The sequence below is a fragment of the Nesoenas mayeri genome (assembly GCF_963082525.1).
Source record: "Nesoenas mayeri genome assembly, chromosome: 13".
NCBI lineage: Eukaryota > Metazoa > Chordata > Aves > Columbiformes > Columbidae > Nesoenas > Nesoenas mayeri.
The window spans coordinates 21,016,448-21,039,512 of NC_137550.1; the positions used below are offsets into that span (position 1 = coordinate 21,016,448).

General features: G+C 50.0%; 1 protein-coding gene across 1 annotated transcript in view; it reads right to left on the reverse strand.

Moving 5' to 3' along the window:
* The window catches only part of MSN (moesin), a 37,192-nt gene extending 17,809 nt beyond the window's left edge, over nucleotides 1–19,383 (reverse strand). The window contains exon 1 of the mRNA XM_080352651.1: nucleotides 19,319–19,383. Coding sequence (XP_080208777.1) covers nucleotides 19,319–19,330 — 12 coding nt within the window. The 5' untranslated portion in view covers nucleotides 19,331–19,383. The remainder of the gene's footprint in view (nucleotides 1–19,318) is intronic.
* Nucleotides 19,384–23,065: the final 3,682 nt, after the last annotated feature.

Genomic DNA, 23,065 nt, shown 5'->3' on the forward strand with positions numbered 1-23,065 from the left:
CCTAGCACGGCAAAAGGCATGTCTAGCCTGACCCTCCTCTGCTTTAGTTTGCCCCATCCCTTGAGAACTACCCCACCAAAGCACTTCTAAACCATTTAGCGAGCTTACCATCGATGTTTATTCTAAGAAAAGCCTCAAGATTCACCAGCATTAATCCTCTATACTTTGTACGTTTACACCATCTGATGAGGTTTTCCTGGGTTTGAGGGCTGGCATAGCCGTTGGCGTGCTCATCATTTGCAAACGGAATGTAATGCTCCTCAATAAGAAAACCAGCTTGGACTGCTGAGCATACCCAGTCCGGCTCTGTCAGTCCCGACAGGCGAGGCAGACACGCGAAGGAGAAAACACAGCGAGAAAGACACTGCTCAGCAGTCATCGGTCACAAGGTCCACAGCGACAGCGCTTGTCCCCAAGCACACTACACCCCCTTTCCAAAATTGATTGTTAGTAAACTTTTGTCTTCAGCAGTCTCCACTCAGGAGGTGTCTTCAAAGGATTTACTGGATTTCATCATCAGATTTACAAAAAATTACTACCCTAATGCAGTAATTGATACTCAAATTCTATTTAAAACAACTAAATAAAATTTTTATCATAACATTTACAATGCACTCACTGCTGCATCCAAGCATCTGCAACCCTCTAAATCCTGGTTAGATCTTAAACTAGGAGAAGTTTTACCCTAGTAGGTGGCCTCTAAACAGCCTTTCTTTGTCTTTCCATCATCACTTCATACAATATTTTGCACACAAACAGCTGGCAACCTTGTATGAGCAGCCCCCAGAGGAAGCTGCCTTGCACAAGAAAACTCAGGTATCTCATTTCAACAAGCAAATTTACATCCACCAAGCTAAAAAATACTCAGTTAAAAGAAAAAAAAAAACCAACAAACATTTAACTGATTCATTTCATAACAGCTACAGGAAAGAAGCTGCTAGAAACCAGGGACTCTTCCTCTTCTCTGTTTGCGGAATTACCATTGTTCTACCAGCCCAAGCACAGCTAAAGGTTGTTACTAACAGAGCATGTCAGAGCTTCCTGCTGCCAAGGACAGTGTCTGCAGAGCGCGAGACCTGCACCAGCGGACCCTCCCGCACGGACAGACGGACCCTCCCGGCCCCACGGACAGACGGACCCTCCCGCCCCATGGACAGACGGACCCTCCCACCCCCACGGACAGACGGACCCTCCCGCACGGAGCACACACCGTCCCAGCCCCCCAGCAGCCACAGCCAAAGAGAGCCCCTTTGATCGGCAAAGGCTCGCAGGAGCTCCGGGGCGCCTCCCGAGCGGCCTGGCGCACTCAGCAGACGGCCGCAGCACACAGTGCTATCGGGCACCTCTGCAACGGCTCCTCAGAATTTTAACATTGCCCATACCCCTTCAAGTCTCACTTTCTGCCCCACTGAGACTCCTGATGAGTTTTACTAGTGGCAAGGAGTATCAGTTATCTTCCAGGTCTCTGAATAACCTGCTATGACCACTTCCCAAGATGAAAATGAGTAGCTACATACGGCAGGGCAAACAGGAAAGACTGATACGGTCACACTGAGTAACGGATGTGTAACTTGTACTAATGCCTCAGCACAATGAGCGGCACAAGAGGTAGAACAGACAATTCTGTTTGTCTGAATTTGAGACAGGAACAGAGCACTAGGAAATTCATGTCACAATAACGGGTACAGTCAGCACAACAGAGCATCAACCTCTACAAAACCCTGACCCCGAGCTAAAGCTTCTTTCCTCCCCGGACATCCTGAAGGCGGGGAAGCTGTTAGACCCTGCAAGCTTCAGATACTCACGCTTCCCAGCTTCAAGCCATCAAGTGGACTATTTCTGGAGAAAATAGCATAGTGAAAAGTCATGCTTTATTGCCCATTTGGCACGGCCCCAGCAGAGCGCACCAGGTGACGCCCCCACCGCGCCAGCCATACTCACCGACATCGGCTCCTTCCCCAGCACCAGCACCCTGCCCAAACAGCCCCGGCTCCTCCGTGTCAGGGGGAGGCTGCAGGCTGTCATGTGAAAGCGCTTGCAATTGCTAAAGGGATTAGACTGAATTAAACCAAGCCCCCTTCCAGCAGTCTTAAAGGGCCTTTTCATAGCCCTAAGCCTGTCGGTGGGGGAACCGCAGCGGCACACGCCGGGCCCTGGCCCCACCGCAGCCCCAGCCCTCTCCTGCTCATCTCATCACCTCACTGGGGACACAGCAGGGCCAGTGAGACCAAGGAAGGCGCCTTGTTCCACCCCACTGTGACAATTCGAATAAAGTCACCATAATGCAGTGGCAGAGGAAGCTTGCCCACCTCTGATGCGCTCGGTACCCATGAGCCAGAAGAACGACTTATGTGCTATAGGGTACACGTTATAACATCACCCTTCCAGTCACTGGCTGTGTCTTGGCTTTCTTTCGGTGTCTGGCTCCAGCCTGCAGCAGGAACTCCCCGCTCACAGAGCCCCTACCGGCCGGTGCAGGGCCTGAAGACAAGGAGCTGGTGTTACAGAAAACAGAGCTTCTTTGCACACACATCTTTTAGCCATCTTAGACTAGGACTAAAAATGGACACAAAATGGATCACTATCTGAAACACTTCTACCAGATATATAAGATACCCCCATGATTGTTGTAAGAAGAAAAAAAAAGGCACTTTCCCCACCCATCTCCTGTTCTCTTCACACATTCAACAGCGCAGCATCTAAGCCCATTTTGCAGAAGTAGTTGTCGGTTATTCGGTTGTGGCTATTTTTGATGCCATTTCCTACAGAGCCAGCCAGACGCGGAGCGGACTGTACCCTTCAGCAGTACACTCGTTACAAACACATCCCAACGGTCTTCACCCGCTCTGCGTTAAGATGTAATACAGGACAGACAGCTATAGATTGTGGATCAAATTTCTGAAGGTACCACGATGCCCAAGGACCTTGCAGCTTACTGCCTTCCATATGCATTGTTGCCTTATGCACCCAAGGCCCATTTAAAACTAGTTCAATATTCCAAGCTTCAGGCTACTTTACATTAACAAGACACACATGGCTGTCATTAAAGCACAGAAAACACCAACTGTAGCAGCTGGACCCGGCAAGAAACTACAGGTTTGCTTGAAGCTTACAGTAAAATTTCATCCACTGCTATGCCTGATTTCACATCCACTAAGGGAAATTTCAGTTTGTGTCTATAATAAAACTAAATTAAAAGCCATCTGCAGAGGGAGGACAGGCTGCTGTGAGCAAGCAGTGACAAAAGGAACACGGGAATGGACAACTCCAGTCTCAATGGATGGGCTCAGTCACTGTGAGTTCAGCTTGGCAGACACATCAGGAACCGTAGTCTGGACGCACAGAAAGATGCACCTATGAGCTTCAGTAACAAGTGTTTTTTCTGGCCTGTCCTCTCACCCGTACCGGCACAGCCCCCGCAGCAGGACGGAGCAGATCATACAAACCGTGCGCTCTGAAACACGCCACTGGGCTCTAGACCCAAAACATGAGGAACCAGCAGCATCCTCCAGATTCCACTGGAAAATAAATAGTGCTGCTGATCTAGAGATCACAAGTGTGATCAGAGTCCTCAAGGAGAGTCCATAACCACTGGATTTCTGTGCAGAGCCCTGTAGCCACACATGCAATATACTGTTCTGCCCCGAGTACACAGCGTGTATTAACAAGCCCACAAAACAAACACACACACACACACCAAACCACACCAAAACACCTTCCTTTGTTTAAAAACAAGTGGCAGCTTGGCTGCGCAGCGCCCCATCCATAAAACCTCATGCTCAGGTCAGCATTTGAACTAAAAATGATAAAAGAGCAAATCACTTGAATTGCAGCACAATTATCATATACGGGCTATGAAAAGGCTCTTTAAGATAGGATAAGTTGAAAAAAAGCACAAAGGGCTTCAAAATATGTTGATTCTGTGTCCACTCCAACAGCACTTGCTGTACAAGTTCCCTGACAGGGTTTATAGTGGGCGTTGTGTCCAGCGCTTCAAAGAGCTGATCCTTATTCTTGACAACGGAAAGGAAGAGAGATTGACTGAGGCAGCTCTAAACAGTGCCACAAAATATAAAGCTAAAGCAGTCAGTTTCAAAAAGGAAACCAAGTGATTTGGCCCAATATAAACCCCATCACACTAGTGTCAGAGCCCCAAATGGGTATTTGTTTGGCTGTTAACACAAGAAACTATTTTGAGATTAATTTGAACTGCTCATCTCCCAGTGATAAGGAAAATAAAACTCTTCCATACAGTCGGTGGTAAACAGGAATGTTGCCATGGGGAAGAAAAAAGAAACAAATCCGCCTCCTTGAAGCCACTCGCGGCGGTTGAGAAGCTGCCGAGGGCACCAGCAGAACGCGGCTGCTTTTCCGGTTCGCACCAGTGAGTGTGAGAAGCCACAAGCGGCTCGTGCTGAAACGGCCTCGCGCTGATCAGTGGCACCCGGAGCGCAGAGCAACCCCGCGGGGACCCCCGCAGGACGGGCCCATCAGCCCAGACTTCAGCCACTCATACCCAGCCACGGAGTCTACGTCCTTAGGTCAGCTAGTGCTTCTTTTTTCCCCTCAAGTCGTGGAGAATCAGATTTATTACCCCCAAGGACAATCTCTGAAAAATTAGGTGTCCTTCAAACCACATCCATGGAGCTCAGAAGACGGCTTCAAAAAGCCTGTTCATTATGCAAAGGGGCTGACGTTCATAGTTGCCTTATTTTAGAGCCCTTCACTCACACACCGTGCCCCAGCTCCCAGCTTCCCACAGTCGATGCTCCAGCGGGCAGAGCTGTCACCCGCAACCGGCACCCACGAGGAACGCGGGACGCGCCAGCGCTGCTTCACAGGGCGCGGAACTCCGCACCTCGGAACTCTGGAGGCATCACTTACACAATGCAATTAGTGATCTGATTTGGGCAGGCAGCTCTTTCAGGAATAAAAGTTCTACTTCATAAGAAGATTACCACAAAGTTACTCATTCAAAACCATTTTTTAAAAAGACAGGGAATTCCCCCGCCCTCTGTGCAGCACGGGTTCTGAAGCCATCAGTGACATGTTTCCAAGTTCCAGCTACTTGAACACAGTTCCCTCCTTTTCAAAACCACGGCTGCCAGCAGCTCGTTCCCCCGTGCAGGGGCAAACCACATCCAGCCTGACAAGAGGAGCTCAGGATGGAAGTACTAAGCCAGTAAAAGCAGCCATGGGCGGATCCTCACATTTATACTCAAGTCCAGATACTTTTAGGCTACTTATTACACAACTTATACACACCCTTGTGCAATGGATCAATTTCTCTATTTTTGCCATTTCCTTTCTCATAAATAGATTCCTCATGCTCCTCCCTTTGCTTTCCTGCAGCTGTTCCAAGCCATTAACATTGCCATTTGCTATTTCTTTAGAGCTAGTTTGAATAGACCCTTAGAATAACTATTTTTGTACCTGCTGTTTGAGGTACTTCAAGAGAACATCCTTTACTAGTCAGAACCCAGCAGATTAAAAAATCATGGGGAAAACCCTGACCCTTTTTCGACAACATCTGGATCAGCAGGTAAAACTCAAAGCAAAACCCAGCCGTATGCAGTTGCCATCGTTCAACTTCTACACTCCAGGTAGCTTTGGAGTTTGTTTTGAGCTTGTTTTAGTTTGTAAACACTCATTTGTTTCGGCCCTGTTAGAAGGCACTGTTCTTTGGAGAAATAGAATGTGCCTTAGTATTATGGCGTGCGCGGGCTAACAGCGGGCTGGCGGCTGTTCCTCACGCTGAGCTCAGCCGCGCCGGGCCAGCTGCAGGGCGCCGCTCGAGACGCCGGCGGTGACACAGGTGATGCTCCCGGCAGCTGGTGTGTGTCCCCCCTCAGCAATCCTATTCACAGGTTAAATGTGTGCTTGGTGATCCCCTCAACTCATGCACCGCACAACAGTGTTATATCCCTGGCTGCTCCTGCAGCAACTGAACCAAACCAGCCCCAACATCCCCCCCACCAGTGGAAGTATTTCAGACTTTCAGAGAAGATTCTTACAGGGAACCTTCTCCCCCATCCCTGAACTTGTCTCAGTCCAGTTCTTCCCTCTCAAGCTTTATTCCAAAGGCGGAGGATCTCCCTGTACTGTTGAACAGCTGTGAAGACCCAGTTCAAGGGGTTAAGCAGACGAGCCTGGTAGCCGAGCTGCATTTCCAGACGGCCAATGAGCTTTCCAAACCCAGCATCCCGAGCCATCTGCCAACATTACGAGCAGCTATTTTGCTGGAAGAGACTCAAAATAAGATCAAGACAGGATGCTAACAAGACAAGCGTGAGCTGCACAGAGGCACCAGATGTACAGTGAGTACTTGAGGTTCATGAGCTAACAGACCAAATACTCACTCCCTATGTAAAGGTCTCTAAATTCACCTGCAGTTCAGAACTGGTTTAGAGGTAACCTGGAGCCGAGGGCAAATATAAACCACCTACGCTCAGATGCTCGGCTTATCATTCAAGATCAACAATCCAGAAGCGTGCTTGTCCCTTTCACACACTGCTCTGTTCTTCACCCCTGAGACACCCAGCACTCCAGCTGGTGAGGAGGGACAGCTGAACACAGGGCTGCCCGTCTGGACAGACAGCCCCGAGCCCCGCACTGATCACACAGACAGCCCCGCACGCCCTGTTCGGACAGACAAACAGCCCTGCACCCCCATCCGGATGGACAGCCAGCCAGCCCCGCACTGCCCGGGTGTGGCACAGCAAGCGCTGGGCCAGCTCTGAGCAATGTGAACAGCAGCCAGACTTGTAGGAGCTAGAACACAGGCCCACTGTGGGACCCAACTGCCCAGACTATGAGCCATCCCTCCAATTTTAACTGCGGGCACAGCCGAGCGTGAGGTAACGCTGTTTCATCACCCTGTGACTTTCAGTCCTGTCATTTCCAGTGAGCTGAGCACATCCTTCAACTTCCTTTCAGCGCAGGGTCTCATTTAGGCTGGCTGCCTTTTCGTCTCTATTTAGGTCATGGTTCCCTAAAATGCAGGATTTCCCTGAAATGGCTCAGTGCTACACTTCTTTTAAATACCCAGTTTCCCCACCCATATTTGCTTTCCTCACCACCAACCTATTTTAGGTTTTAAATAGCTCTGCTGGGACTGTACGTAGTTTATAAAAGACCAACTTGCGATTGCTGAAGTACCTTTTGTTATTTTAAGCTCCATCTAGTTCAAGCACTTGAGCTTTCCTAATACAGAGGAGAGCAGCTACACGACCAGGACACCCAGGACTCCACCCCAAAACGCTCCCGGCCGGGGCAGAGGGGTCAGGGAGCCGGGGGAGCGGTGCCACACAGGGCGATCCCACCACCCCAAACCCCTCGGCCTCCCGCTGCCTCCTCAGACCGGGATCAGTGCCCCAGCACTGCACCATAACGGGGAACAAAGAACGAATCAGGCTGAGAATAACTCACCCGTTACTTTTTCCAGCAGAACCTCTTCGTTGGTGCTCTTCACTGCAGTTACACAGGGGCACTGATACTGGCACAGATTACAGGACAAAGGAAGGGTAAAATGCTTTTTGGGGTACAACTGGACAAGATGGGCCAAGCTACGGAACAACCGTTCTTCCTGGCTCGCAGGCACTCCAGCCTTACCCTGTGCGGTAGCTGTGACACACGTCCATCAGCCCCGCGCACATCCCGTCACACCAGGCTCTGCGGGGCTGGCACAACTGGTGCACGAGCGGGTTGGATTATGGGCAGCGCAGGGCAGGAACGCGTCGGGAGCAGAACTGCATAGTGCCTGCAAAGCTCTCAAACATGCAAGCAAGTTAATCTAGATCATTAAAGGTTGCAATTAAATGAACACTCAAGTTCACGCTCATACACCTCCTGAAATACATTGCTTGAAATAGAGTTATTTGAAAAAAAATGACCAATAAACTGCAGTTATCACTTGAAACTTAGATGCATGCAAGACGACGTTGCTAAATGCCCAGGAATCTCAGCAGTCAAGTAAGATCTATTAATGTGTTTCTTTTAAATACAGGTCCATCACATACCACCATTACTATGCACAGAATTAAGGGCAGATGATGGCTGGACATTCTAGAGATCAGTCGGACACCATGAGACTAAGCAGTCAAAAAGCAGCCATAGTAGAGGAAAACTTGAGTAATGCAAACCCATAGTCCCAAGATACAAAGGTGAGAGTCACGTCACATGCACCCCTCCTCTAAACTGAGGGAAGCAGCTCACTGAGAACCAAGCTGTGATGCACTGAAGCTTAAATTTTAAATATCTTACAGGAATTTGAGGGTTTCTATACAAAAAGAAGAGACACCCACCAACCAGCTCTTTCTGTTGAACGAATGAGAGCCCCTTTCGGAGCTCAGCCACAGGAGCAGCCCCCGCCCGCTCCCCGACCCGGCTGCGCTCGGTGGCAGAAGAGACTTTCCGCAGAGAACCGAGTACACAGCAAGCAACAAAGCCCATACATTAAATGTGTCAGAACTGAAGGAGAAGCAGGACACCCTTCTGACAGATGTCTACTTGATTATTTACCATTTGTCAAAAGACACACTAAGATAGCATCATATTTCCTGTACGATGCTGAAGCAAACATTGTTCACATCTCACTTTCAGTTGATTTCCTTGATCTCTTGGCAATTTGCAAGTTACTTAGTCCTTCTATTTGCTTTCTTCTGACAGAGATTCCAGACAGACACTACAATGATATGTTCTTACAGCTGAAGATGCTGACACCTATCCTCATTTGAAGAAGATCTCTACCCTATTCTGTTGCTTGTGCAAAGCGTTATCAATACCAAGCACAGCACACGGCCCTGCAGCTTGCAGTCAACCTTCACCTCTAGACCTCAGTAATAAACCAGAGAGCAAAACTTTTTTAAAACAACACCACACACAAACCGCCAACTTGGGCAGTTTTGAGCATCAACTCGCTTCTGCACAGACAGCTGTCACCACAACGCCCCGGGCACACACTGTGCGCACCCGTGCTAACGACATTCTGCGTTTCACATCGCCCAAAATACTTGCAGCAGCCAGCCACTGAGAACCAGAAAATTCTGAGTCTTCAGGAACTTACTGCGAGAACTTACTGCTTCCCAGTTCGTCACGGCTGGGTCAGAAGGTGCAGTTTACTGTTTTAAGACAAAAAAATACTCTGTCAGCAGGCAGTAAACGCTTTAGGAGGCTTTGCACACAAAGAGTCGGTAACAGAGGCTCCTAGCTTGCTTTTTGAAGCAAAGGACTAGCGTTACAGCAGCAAGGAACGCGCACCATCTCAGGACCCCAGGCAAGAGCAAGTGACAGCAGCTCCCGCAGCAGAGGCAGCACAAGAGCTGCAGGCTGGAGGACCGAGACACGTTGCTTACTGTCGTATCTTCTTGGTTTAGCGATAAAGTGTTTTACGGTGCTGAGTAATGCTCCCGAAGCCTGCCACCTTCCAACCGCAGCCTTGGAACTTTGGGTGCTGTAAGCAATAGCAGCCTTTTCTGATCCCGCTATTCACGGCACCAGTAACCTTACAGGTTTTGCGCAGGCCTGTGTGACAGCTCATTCGCACAGCAGCCCCTGGTTCTCCAGGATCGTGGATATTGCCCAGAACAATCATTTTACGGCGCTCTGCTTCCTGTATTTCACCACTGCAAACAAATTCATGTGTTAGGTGCCTCTTGGTGAAAAATCACAGATCCAGGAACAAAAACCAGTTGCTCACACAGCACGTTTTCAGAAACAGGAGGAGGGTTTCTCAGCCCGGGGTGAGTGCAGATCCTCATCTTCACTGCGGATACCTGCAGCCACAGAGCCGAACACAGACAGATGCTACATTCAATACGGCTCCGCTAAAGTTCTTATTATCTACCCAGCAAAACAAACGAAGTGAACCAGTCCACTTTTTCAGAAGTGATTTTCAATGTCCTTAATATATATATTATATATATGTAGGGGCAAATAAGTGGATGTTGGCAAAATAGTTATTGATGCTTAAGCTTTTGATCTCATCACAGAGTTATCGTAACATTTGGTGTGTAACATAGATACAAACTGTAAGCTAGAAAAGCAACACCTTCCTCATGGTTGCTGAGCAGCGTCTCCATTAATTAACGCTGTCAAACAAAACTTAGTGGAACATATGAATATAATCAGTAATGCATGAATTTAATTAGTAATATAATATAGTATCATCCCTAAAGGACAACTTTGGATTTTTAAAACAAACAAAAGCCCACACACAACAAAACACACACACCAAACTGTTACGATTCTGCACATGGTTATTGCTCAGGCCGAGAGTATTCTATTGTCTCAGCTGCACTATAAGCTGCAATACAAGCAAGTTTCTTTCAACCCATCCAGCTTTCTAGGTAACTTACTTTCTTGACATATAGTTACTAGAAGATCTGTTTTAGTGGTCAGATATTAACTAAATCTAGTAAATAGCTTAACCAAGTAATTGGGCACTACTGATAACCTTCTACGATAAGGTCACCCCCCTAAGAGACAGAGGGAAGGTGCTGGATGTAGCTTTTCTGGATTCTAGTAAGGATTTGGATACCGTCCCTCTCAGTATCCTTGTGGAGCAGCTGCAGGACGAGCCGGTTCGGGTGAAGAACCGCGGGACAGCAGAGCCTGTGACCGTCACCAGCGCTGGGCATTATTGCTGGCAGTGACCTGGACGCACACGTTGAATGCCCCTAATAACATGGTTGCCAGTGAGTTGTCCTATTAATAAAGACTATTAGGATTGTTTACCTATGAGAGGAGGGACTTGACCACAAGGTATTATGTGGGGTTTGTATCACCATGTTTTTATGGGCAATTTGATCTTGTTTGAATTTGTCCCCAGCGAACCGCCGACCTCCCTACAGAGGGCCGTCAGAACCCTTTGCTGCCCGTCTGACAGTCCCGTGGACTGCGATCATTTCAGTAGGAATTCAAGTTCTGGATTTTAACACGACCAGAAGGCTCTTGTCACCCAGCAGCCAGCCTGAAAGACTGCGCAGTGCGCTGAGGAAACAGAGGTTGATTTTTTTATTCATTATTCCAGAATAGCATATTCAGTGGGTGAAATAAATCACACACTATTCTTAGAGACACAATGAACAAGGTCACACCTCCGGGGGTGGGGACTGTTGAGAGCCCCGACACTTCACCCTGATAATTTGTCCGGCAGCTCCTTTTTTTTTTGCACTGTAACGAAGCACAGATTTAATATCAAAGAGTCAGGTTCAGTACAGTTTAAAAACTACGGCAAGGAAAGATTTAGACCAGAATTCCACGCTTTATTAGCCCGTGTTACATAAAACCAAATACATTCATGAAATGTTGTGACTAAGTGATTGATCAGACTGTGATGGCAGATTTTTCCTGTACTTAGTCACTTCCTCACCAGAACTAAGTCTCCCAATCCAGAGAGAAAAAGGGTTGTGAGTCATAAGGGCTTGCTAAGGAGAAGAGGACAAATCGGTGACATACAGATGAACAGCTCAGGGCTGCAAGAAGTTTTGCTTTAAACTGCTGCAGCAGATTCACTTTAAAAGAAAATACCTGGAGCACATCAGAAGGCATACAACTGCAGAACAGCAGTTCTCCAATATGCTGCACATGAGATTCTCTGACACCAACTTAACCTCCTCCCTGCCACTCTCAAAAAAATACCGAGGCTTCTTTATGGTGTTCACTCTGCCATCCAGTGCAGCCTGTTCTCCTAAGCAGCCTTCCTCTACTAAGAACACAAGTTGACCGATAGTGCTAGAAACTTGCAAGAGCACAGATCAGTCCAGACCATGCATATCATGCCATTTTCACTACTTCGATTATCCGTTCTGATCTCTTTGAAGATGTCGTTCTTCTTGACTCAGAACTGCTGCTGGCAAAGAACAGAGTCTGTCTCTTCCCGCTCCTGGTCCGTCATCCCATTTCTGCCTAATCGCACGTTTCTCTGCAGAGCGGATCAGGTTTGGAGCTTTGTCGTTCACGCTCCTGCCGAGGCTCCTCTGCCTGGGTCCCGAGCTGCATGGCACCAGCAGCAGCACACGGACAGAAACCCAGCACAGTCGAAAGCTCCTATTTCTTAGCCTGGGAATGGGATGAGAACAAACATCACTTCTTCATCCAAAGTCTGTATTTCTGAAAATAGGTTCCTCAGAACAATTACAGCTTGTCGAAGCAACCAGGAAAAAGCATTTCACAGGAGTTGTACCATTAAAAGCCTCTTCAAATAGTGTTTTCTCTCCATTTAATACAAGTGCAACAAGCTACTGTACAAAGGCAGGAGTTCCTGCCTGCCTGGTACCCCACTGGGGATCACACATCCACACCAGTGACGATGCCCTTCCACAGCTGTGCAGGAGGACGCAGCACCAGCCCACCCGCCTACAGACCCAGAGTTGCTGCAGCCATAATTGTTTCCTACCAATATAAGGCCTGAAACTCTGCAGTCTCAGACTTTGAGCCTCCAAACCATTGCAGCTGATCCTGTGGTTTTATAACCACCAAGCCTGCCAGTGTCTGTTTCTTCCTACATCCCTACCAAGTATTTGCTGCACCATCTCTAAACATTACAGTAAGAGCTACTGGAGTCAGCAGGGTGGGTTCATGCCCACAACTTCCAAACCACTCAAATGCTCCACCCAGGAGCAGCCACAGCAGTGTTCCAAAGACGTGTGTCCCGAAGAGCGGCTTTCCATGAATCCAGACGCTTCAGCCTGCTTCCCAAGTTTCAGATGGGATAAAAACCAAACCATGCAGTATCATTGGCTGCACCGTACAAATTCCTGCTGTTCTCAAACACCCCTGGGGAAATGCAAGTAATTAACCAGCTGCTTACTAGTGCTCTTCATTTACATCAGTTAATTGCCCTGGATTATCTCTGGGCAGAGAGGGATTTCCTCCTTTCCAACAGTGTCTGCAGCAGCAGAGACTCCTCTGCGGGCCATGTACAGTCTCTGGGCAGAAAAACGAGTCCCTGGGGGCACCCGAGGAGTTAGTGTGGAGATCCTGGAACTCTTTCACCAGCAGACCCCATTGTAGCCCTCAGAACAGCGATTAAGCACAGATAACAGCTTTATTGTGCAAATTCAGGGAGGCCCTCGCTGCACAGAAAGGGGAAAAAAAAAAGGCATCCAAATAAGGTTGTTTGAGCTGCAGCAGCCAGGAAAGAGGCCAGGAGGTGACGTAGGGAGGAAGCTTTTAGTCATCTTCCTCTGCAGGGTCTGTGGCACACAGGGGAACGCGGAGGGTCCTGACGCCCCGCCAGGGCAGACGAGATTTGAATAACTGGGTTTCAGTCCATCAGCTGCCTGTGTTGTAGCTACCTAGGGGCTTCAGGGAGCTCTCTGCAGGGAGACTTCACTGCAGATCAGACACTGTACATGAAACAACCGAAACAAGTTTCCTCTAGAGGCAGTGATGCCATTTCCTGTCAAAAAAAGGAGTCCATATTAAGACATTTTACGAACTATCCTCACAAGAGGAGCAAGAATTGAAATTGACCTTCAGAGGTGATTAATCAGACAAGGCAGAGACAGCCCAAGGAAAGTGCTGAAACCTCTTGCAGGTCCAGACCAGGTACTGCCCGTCAGTGTTAAGGGGACAGGACGTGCAGGAAGCAGGTGATGAGCTGCACCGGGCACCCATCTCCTCATGGGGCTCTTACATCAGAAGCAGCAGATCCGAACCTTTCCTCAGGTTCCTTTTACGTGCACCTCACCAACCTGCTTCTTGCCCATCTGCCTCAAGCAACAAATCAAGAGGTCCAAAAGGAAAGGACTCAGCTAACAGGTTTGATCTTCTAGAGCCTCTGGTATGATGCACACTCTTAGGCCTAACACCGTAACATAAAGTTTTAATAACTGGATCATGACCACCAGTTCAGATTAGGCACTCGGAATAGTTCTTGCTCACTACAGTCCAAACGCACTGTCACTGATATTTTTTGCACAACACTGCCAGTTGTGTGCAAGGGTTTTCATAAGGGGAAGCAAGGTCTTATCAGTATGTAAAACCAAAGTGAATGCTAAGCTTATCAATGGTATTCTTTAAACTCCCCATTTAGTTTTAACATAGAAAGCCCAGAAGCACCAAACAGAAGCTTTTGCTCACTATCGGGCTTAATTGCTTCATCTTTACAAGAGGTAAAACCTTGCTATTCTTGCAGAATCTAGAAACGATGCTGGTGAATGTACTGCAAGCAAGAGTATAAAGGCCTTGCCTGGTTTGTGGAATTCCATGGTAGGTATAAAGCTACAGAAAATTCAGTGTATACCAGTCCAGTAGTTTAGCTGGTTCCACAGTTTAGCTCTTGGTGCTTCTGAAGTACAAAGTCATCTGAAATTCACCAATGGGGCAACATGTATTTCTGTGTAAAGCAAGATCTTTGGGAGCTCTCAAACGCACCTTTTCACAGCAACTCCACGTATCTGAGCCTTAGAAGAGAGGTACAATGGACTATTTTCTGTAACAAGCTAGCACCAATGTCACACCCAAGCCTGTTTAACTTTGATCAGTAGTTTCACACTTCCCAAGTTGTACTGCATGAGGGAGAGGAGACAAAACACCAAAGGGTCAGTCTTCAGATAAGACAGAAGGCATCTGGAATGCTTCTAGTCCTCCTTCATAGCACAACAGGATCCAAACCCATGGCATCAAAAGCGCCCACCCATTACAAGTCACGGTTTCCATCACTGCCTACCCTTCCTTCCAGCTTTCAAAACCTCTGGCAAACTCCAGGCGCACAAAGCAGCACACTCGAACAGCTGTGCCCTCTGCTCACAGCTGCCGTCGCGTTGCAGCATTTGGTAGCAAGTACCTACATATCAAGAAACTAATTATCCAGAGTTCCGATACCTACCCCAGTGTCTGCTACCCTTCTTCTAACCAGACCCATGCAGTCCCAGGGAAGACAGAGATGCTTCAAGGTCCTTTGAAGCCCAACTGGAAATTATAACCACCAATTTAAGCTACAGACAGGCCCTGAAGGCCCTAATGGCTATTGCTACACTGAGTTTTAGACACTATTAAAGGAAAAGGCAACAGCAGAAGAGACTTTTAAAAAACTCTTAAATAGCATCATAAAGCTGATACCTGACTCTCACTATTCTTTCATGCTGAAAACTTCATGTTTGTCCAAGTTGACTTTCTCTGCACTAACACTTTGCCCTAGAAACCAGGAGACTTACGTTCCTAACATCTAGAGGAACATTTGGTTCTGCCAATACAATAAGAGGAGTCCAAATTTTATTATACCTTAGTGTGAAGCTTTCTACATTCACGAGAGTAGCTCTGACTAAACCCATTTCTCTATAGGTGAAGACTAAGTTACATCAAACAGAAGTGCTGAAGTCCTAGTGATAGTACAGTCGGAACACGCCTCATACACGACAGATGCTCACATTTCAAGTTCTTGGTAGCCTATCCATTCATATAGCCACGATGTGAGTACATTCACAGGCAAAAACAGTTAACGAATCCTGGAACAGAAACACTGCTTTTCCTAATAGCTAAAAATACAGTAGAGTATCAGGCCACTGCATTGACATGACTGGTACAAAAAATGTCGCCTTCCCTTCCACTCCTCCAACTAAGGTGTTTTTTGTAATACTAAAGTCAAGTGATTAACTGTGAGGCTCAGACCAACCACCAACATGACAGCTCATTCACTTCTGCTGGGATGTGGCACAGAGCGTGAATTCCAGCTCTGCCCAGCCTGGGGTGACTCAGGGACGGGCAGGAGCACCGGTCAGCATGAGATCAGAGCCGCCCATGGGCGCGAGAGACTCCTCACAACGGATCAGAGCCACCCATGGGCGCCAGAGACTCCTCATAACAGATCAGAGCCGCCCATGGGCGCCAGAGACTCCTCACAACGGATCAGAGCCGCCCATGGGCGCCAGAGACTCCTCACAACGGATCAGAGCCGCCCATGGGCGCGAGAGACTCCTCACAACGGATCAGAGCCGCCCATGGGCGCGAGAGACTCCTCACAACGGATCAGAGCCGCCCATGGGCGCCAGAGACTCCTCACAACGGATCAGAGCCACCCATGGGCGCCAGAGACTCCTCATAACAGATCAGAGCCACCCATGGGCGCCAGGGACTCCTCACAACAGATCAGAGCCACCCATGGGCGCCAGGGACTCCTCACAACGGATCAGAGCCGCCTATGGGGACTCCTCACAACGGATCAGAGCTGCCCATGGGGACTCCTCACAACGGATCAGAGCCGTCCATGGGCGCCAGAGACTCCTCACAACAGATCAGAGCCGCCCATGGGCGCCAGGGACTCCTCACAACAGATCAGAGCCGCCCATGGGCGCCAGGGACTCCTCACAACAGATCAGAGCCGCCCATGGGGACTCCTCACAACGGATCAGAGCTGCCCATGGGGACTCCTCACAACGGATCAGAGCCGTCCATGGGCGCCAGAGACTCCTCACAACAGATCAGAGCCGCCCATGGGGACTCCTCACAACAGATCAGAGCCGCCCATGGGGACTCCTCACAACGGATCAGAGCCGCCCATGGGGACTCCTCACAACGGATCAGAGCCGCCCATGGGGACTCCTCACAACGGATCAGAGCCGCCCATGGGCACCAGAGACTCCTCACAACGGATCAGAGCCGCCCATGGGGACTCCTCACAATGGATCAGAGCCGCCCATGGGCGCCAGGGACTCCTCACAACCCCAGGAGAGACTCCAGAGCTGGACTCTGGCTTGCAAGAGGCATGTGAGCGCTCAACCACTGCCTCCCCTCTGCGATACCAAGCGCTGGGGGAAATTAAAGCACACACTAAAGGGGCCATGTAACTGTTTACATCTTGCAAACTCTTCAGAACAAAAAAAAAAGTAAAAACAGAGTTGGTTGCTTAACTACAAGACCATTCTAGATAAGGCAGTGAAGCTGTCCTGTGGAGAGCACGGCAGATCCGCAGCCCGACCCATGATGTGCTTTCTACACAGCCTACATGGCCTCCAGCAATCAAACCCCCCCAAAACACGCAGACGTTTCACTTCACAACTGCACATCACATGCCGCAAGTTCAAAGGTTACCGGAGTTAATCTTGGACTCCTATTAATAGTGCACCAAAGCACGGTGCCACTTGTAGCAAAACTCATGTAACGAAATGGCAATCTCTAGCTAGACGTGTTAACATTTAGCCTGGCTTAACAAGGAGCAGGGACTCAGCTCAACAGGTTTTGCTGTGCAAGCCACACAGCAGCGTGTTCCGTAAACTCGGCCAGATGAATGATAAGAGCTACCAAACACTTCAGACACAAATGTTTTTCCTGCCCAGCCAGAACTGTTCCCTGGAACATTTCCTCTTTCTGTCTTCTTCACAATGGATTTATTTTTGTGATGAAGCCTACATATAGCTACATCTAACTGCCTGAGTTTCACCCACATTTGACCTTGATTAAGGAAAGTTGCTTGCATTTTACTGTTTTGTTAACTAAGTAGCTGCTACAAATCTTAAGCTAGCACAGCAGTAGTCATGTTTCTTTCACATGAAGAACTGATTACACAGTTAGGCCAGCATATCCTGTTCCTGCAAACCACAGCTCAAGAAGTAATGTTTAAAGTATTATTTCAGTTTGGTCTGCAAGTAGGGCAGATGGGGCAGGAAGCCGAGGGCTGATGCAGCAGAGCCCTGCAGCCCCGCACCGCGCAGCACAGACATCCCAACCGCTTCCTGCGGGATCCGCGGGGTGCGACACAGCATCACAGCAAGCACTTGCAGTTCTTCATCTGTTCCAGTTTTTAAACAGCCCGAAAGCAGAACTGCTGTGAGAGCCGGAGAGCAGCGGGCTGAGCGCGCGGGTCCAGCCCAGGGCGTGTCTGCAGATACAGAGGCTGCAACCAGCGCTCACAACGCTCAGACCCGGCCTGGCGGTGGGAACCCTGCCCGTAAGCGTCTCTGCAACACAGCCAAGATTTCTTGGTTGAGTCACACAAAAAAAAAGTCACTCATCACAACTGTGAACTCTCAAGCTAAAATACCTTCACTGTATTTTACACAGAACTCCCCCAACCTGAGCTACTTCTGTTGATCTTGCTGAACTTGTTGCCTGATTGGGGGGGGAGGGGGCTGGGGTTTTTGGCTTGTTAGGGTTTTTGTTGGGTTCAGTTGGTTGGTTTGGGGGTTTTGGTTTTGGTTTGGTTTTTTTTTTAGGAAGTAACTTTTCACTTATCATTGCTGATGTTTGAAGAAAGGCCTTTCCAAAGCTTTAGAAAATACTGTCTTAACCTTTAAGATATTGATGCTTAAAAAAAAATAATCATCCAGCTATTGTCTCAGCTGGCATTTAAGACAGCAGGAAAAGTAAAAGTCAGTCAAACAGGCATTTAGTATGTGTTTTAAAGTAATAACATTAAACTATCTGTAAAAAAGAAAAAGTCAGGGTGGATTCCATTCCAACTTCAGCTTGCACAGGGCAGGTTTCTGTTTAGGGGCTGCGGTGTTTTTCTCCCTTATGTAAACCACAGACTCTGAGCTTAAACATTTGATGTTCTTTGAGCCTTCCAGATCCCTCCCGGTGAGGAAACATCCAGAGCCTTCCAGGCTGCTCCTTCCTGTTTTATCAATGAAGGGCCAGGACCAATTCTTTTACTCCAACAAGGAGAAATTAAATGGAAAAACCCCATGTTCCTCATTAGTCACCAAACTCCTGCTGCGAGAGCCAGAGTCAAGTACAGACTTGACCAGACTTTCTGAAGTACCAGGATCTCTCCAGCCAAGAAATACTTCGAGTCAAGCTGGGACAAGGCTCCTTAGCAACTCATGCTGACTAATTACAAGTTGTGAAAGCCCCGGTTCCTCCGCACGGCGCACGGCAGAGGCGGCCATGGCGCCACCTCCCCACCAGCCCCGGGAGGCCCCACCCCGGACCGGGCGCACACGCGGGCGAGCGGCGGCTCCGCGGCCGCGGCCCCTCCAGCGCGGAGCGGCGGCCTGGGCAGGGCCGGCCCCGCCGTTACCCGCCACGCCGAGCGGGCAGGCGGGCCCAGGCGCGGCCCCTCGGGCGGAGGCACCGCGGCAGGGCGGGGAGCACAAGATGGAGCGGCGGGCGGCTCCGCTCCCTCCCGGCCCGCGCCGCGCTCCCCGAGCCGTCCCCCCCGTTCCGCTCTCTCTCCGGGGCCGCCACCGCTCCCGGGCGGGCAGAGCCCCTGCGGCCGGGCAGAGCCCCTGCGGCCGGGCGGGAAGAGCCCCTGCGGCCGGGCAGCCGCGGCGCCGCCGTCCCCTCCCGCCGCCGGGCCCGGGCGCCGCCGCCCCCGCCCAGCCCCGCGCCCCCGCCCCGCTCGGCCGCCGCCGAGAGCCGCCCCCGCGGCACTCACCGTTTTCGGCATCTTCCCGGCGGACTGGGCACGGCAGGTCGCTGCTCCTGCGCCGGTGGGGCTCTCCGCGGGCTCCGCGCTGCTCCTAACGGGACTCGGCACCGCGCCTCTCCGCCCGCCCCGCCGCAAGCCCCGCCCGGCCCCGCCCCGGCCGCCCCGCTGCCTCCGCTGGGGCGGGAGCTGCGGCCAGCGCGCCTCGGCCTCGCTGGCGGGGCGCGGCCCGGCCGTGCGGCGGGGAGCCCCGCGCCGGGAGGCGCCGCCGAGGCTCCGGGAGGCCTCGCCGCGGCGGGAGGGGAAGCGTTGGTGTGACCCGTCCCGCGGCCCCGGGGGCAGCGGCCGCGTCCCGCCCGGGCAAGGGCCGAGGGGGTCCCAGTGCCCCAAAACTAGGCGCCAAAAGAGCCGAGAAAGCCCTGAACACTGAAGTTAATTTGCATGTCAGGTGTCACTGGGTCTTCTGGTCCTTGCTAAAAGCATTATTTTCCAAAAAAATTCATTTTTATGGGTGATGGCACTGTTCAAAGTTAAGACACTGCACTGACATGTGACAGACCCTTTTGTCTCCTCCAGTCTGTCCTGCGGGCTCGGGGCACAGCTTGGGGCGCTGCTGCGTCTGCAGCTGCCTCGGGGCTGTGCTACCAGTGAGCGCCGACAGCTGCCGGGTGGCCACACCCTGGCAGGTACCAGGGTGTCACACCCTGACAGGTACCAGGGTGTCACATGCTGACAGGTACCAGGGTGTCACACCCTGACAGGTACCAAGGTGTCACACCCTGACAGGTACCAGGGTGTCACATGCTGACAGGTACCAGGGTGTCACACCCTGACAGGTACCAGGGTGTCACATGCTGACAGGTACCAGGGTGTCACACCCTGACAGGTACCAAGGTGTCACACCCTGACAGGTACCAGGGTGTCACACCCTGACAGGTACCAAGGTGTCACACCCTGACAGGTACCAGGGTGTCACACGCTGACAGGTACCAGAGTGTCACACCCTGACAGGTACCAGGGTGTCACATGCTGACAGGTACCAGGGTGTCACACCCTGACAGGTACCAGGGTGTCACACCCTGGCAGGTTCTGGGCTGTCACACCCTGGCAGGTTCTGGGCTGTCGCACCCTGACAGGTACCAGGGTGTCACATGCTGACAGGTACCAGGGTGTCACACCCTGACAGGTACCAGGGTGTCACATGCTGACAGGTACCAGGGTGTCACAGGCCAACAGGTACCAGTTTTTCATCCAGCTCCAGGTGTTTCAAAAGCAGAAAGGGCTGCGGCTCCCTGAAGCTTGGCAGGCAAACCGCCTCTGGTCCTCAAGTCTTCTCGGAGGCCACCACCATAATCACAGGGTACGAATGAACAATCGAATTCATGGATGAAAATAACCAAGCACCAGCAGCCACTCGCCAGAGCTTCCTGTGCCATCTGTGTTTTGGAGCCACTGATGGAGGGAGTCAAGGTCCAGCATTTTCATGGGGATCTGAAAAGCCATCTCATCTCCCCTGGGCTCTGAGGATAACTGTAAAACAGGACACAAGTCATATTTTCTCTCAGGAAAAAAAAAAAAAAAATCATTCTTTTTAAAGTTAACAACTTGTGTCCAGAAGAAGGAAATGAAGTGTTCTCAATAAATTTAACAGCTTATTTTTTAAGGAAGGTAGAAACCTATCTTCCCATTTTTCTTGAATGTCTTGTGAAATCTACTGAACACTTTCAATCTTCAGGCCATCTTGGCTGATGGAAAGACCATGCAGACTAGCTGTACTTCGTACCTAATTTTCCCAGCATGTTGAATAAATGAAGATAGTGTTAATATGAGAACACATAAATTCAGATATAAAATAGGCAGAGAGCAAGCCAAGGTCTACTAGGCAGTTTAGCACAGACTCCTGCTGAGTAAACTGTTTTCTTTAATTTGACTACAGGATTCTGTTGGGATTAAAATTAAACTGAGGTATGTTGGGAATTGACATCAGATTCATAACAACACTTTGTACAACTTTAAAAATTGCAGTTCATTCAAAAGATCCCTAAGTGCCTTGTAAATACCCATAACTAAATCCTCAGGGTCTGCAGAAAGGATGTTTCTCTTTTTTTCCCCAAGGAATAATATTGTTGTAAATGTAGATGTGATATAACAAATAGTTTTAAAACTAGAAGCTTATAAAATGTGTTGATTTGCTTTTCAATGTGATGTTTCCTTACCATGTAGCATTATGTGAGAAAGAGAAAATCCAGAACAGTTCTCACCCTATAAAAAAGAAAAACGAAGTTTGTAAGAGACGAGGCCTTGCCTCACCGCAGAGTACACGGGAATAATAAAACTGTTCCTGTGCCCCCCTGGCAGGAGGTGGAAATGGGGTCCAGAAGCTTTGCTTGCTTCATCTGAATATGCAGGTTTCACCCGAACTAAAATCTCTGCTGTGTCTACACAGGAAAAAACATCAGTATAATTGGATTGATATAAATCGGTATAACTTTTCTACACAAAAAGTTGCAGGGTCCCTAAGAGCCTATTTACAAACTTTTCTTCCTTGCTTTTACATTAATACTTTCTTAGACTAGGTCCAACAAGTTTGCCCCATGAAAGGGCTCCACTTGTTTCTACAGAAGTTGACATTGACAGAAGAGATCTAGAATAATAAAGGCACTTGTTTGTGATGTTAACAAATGATAGCAGGCACCACAGTGCCAGGTTCGGATCTGCGTGAGTTATGTGTGAGCTTTCTCACTGAATTCAGGTGACTCTGGGGACACTTCTCCATTACCACACTGACAATGTCACATATGACCGGGAGAGCCTGATTCCGCATCTTTGGGGACTTCAGTTCCAACATTTCTTCACCTTCAGGCGATAATGGTCTCAGTATTTCTACGGCGTAGTTTAGCACGCAGGGAGCCAATGTTTTCTTCAGCATGCTGAGAACAGGAGCCGTGGTGCAGGAGGAGCCCCGTGCCGGTGAAACAATCAATCCAAAGAACCACATTCCCGCTCACGGTGTGCACAGACAGTCACAAACTGCTTGTCACACAGTCTGCGAACAGTCTGTGAATTCTACAGCATGATCAACGTTTCTGTCTCACCCCAGCCACTTCTCTTGTCTTTCTTCTCTATTTCTCATAGCAATAGCCAAACAAAGTACCATTGCCGCCACTTTGAAAGACAACAGTTCCCTGTAACAGGCACAAGGCTCTTGTTTTATTTCCTCTCCTGCTGCTTCCTTTCCTCTTCTCCTGCATTGCTGAGCGGGAGGACAAGATATCTGAAATACTTGAACCACACGGTGCTCCAGCTACGGAGTCATGGGGCTGGGGTGGACTAGATGACCTTCGGAGGTCCCTTCCAGCCCAAACTGTCCTATGATTCCAGGATTCCCGAGGAATTCCTGCTGCAGAGGGGCTGCCCCAAGGCCTCAGCTCCCCAGTTCTCCCGCTGGCTGGTGAGGATGGCGGCGCCAGGCCGGGCTGTGGCTGCAGGGATGGCGGTGCCAGGCCGGGCTGTGGCTGCAGGGATGGAGGCGCCAGGCCCGGCTGTGGCTGCAGGGATGGCGGCGCCAGGCCGGGCTGTGGCTGCAGGGATGGCGGCGCCAGGCCGGGCTGTGGCTGCAGGGATGGCGGCGCCAGGCCCGGCTGTGGCTGCAGGGATGGCGGCGCCAGGCCCGGCTGTGGCTGCAGGGATGGCGGCGCCAGGCCCGGCTTTGGCTGCAGGGATGGCGGCGCCAGGCCGGGCTGTGCCTGGTGAGGA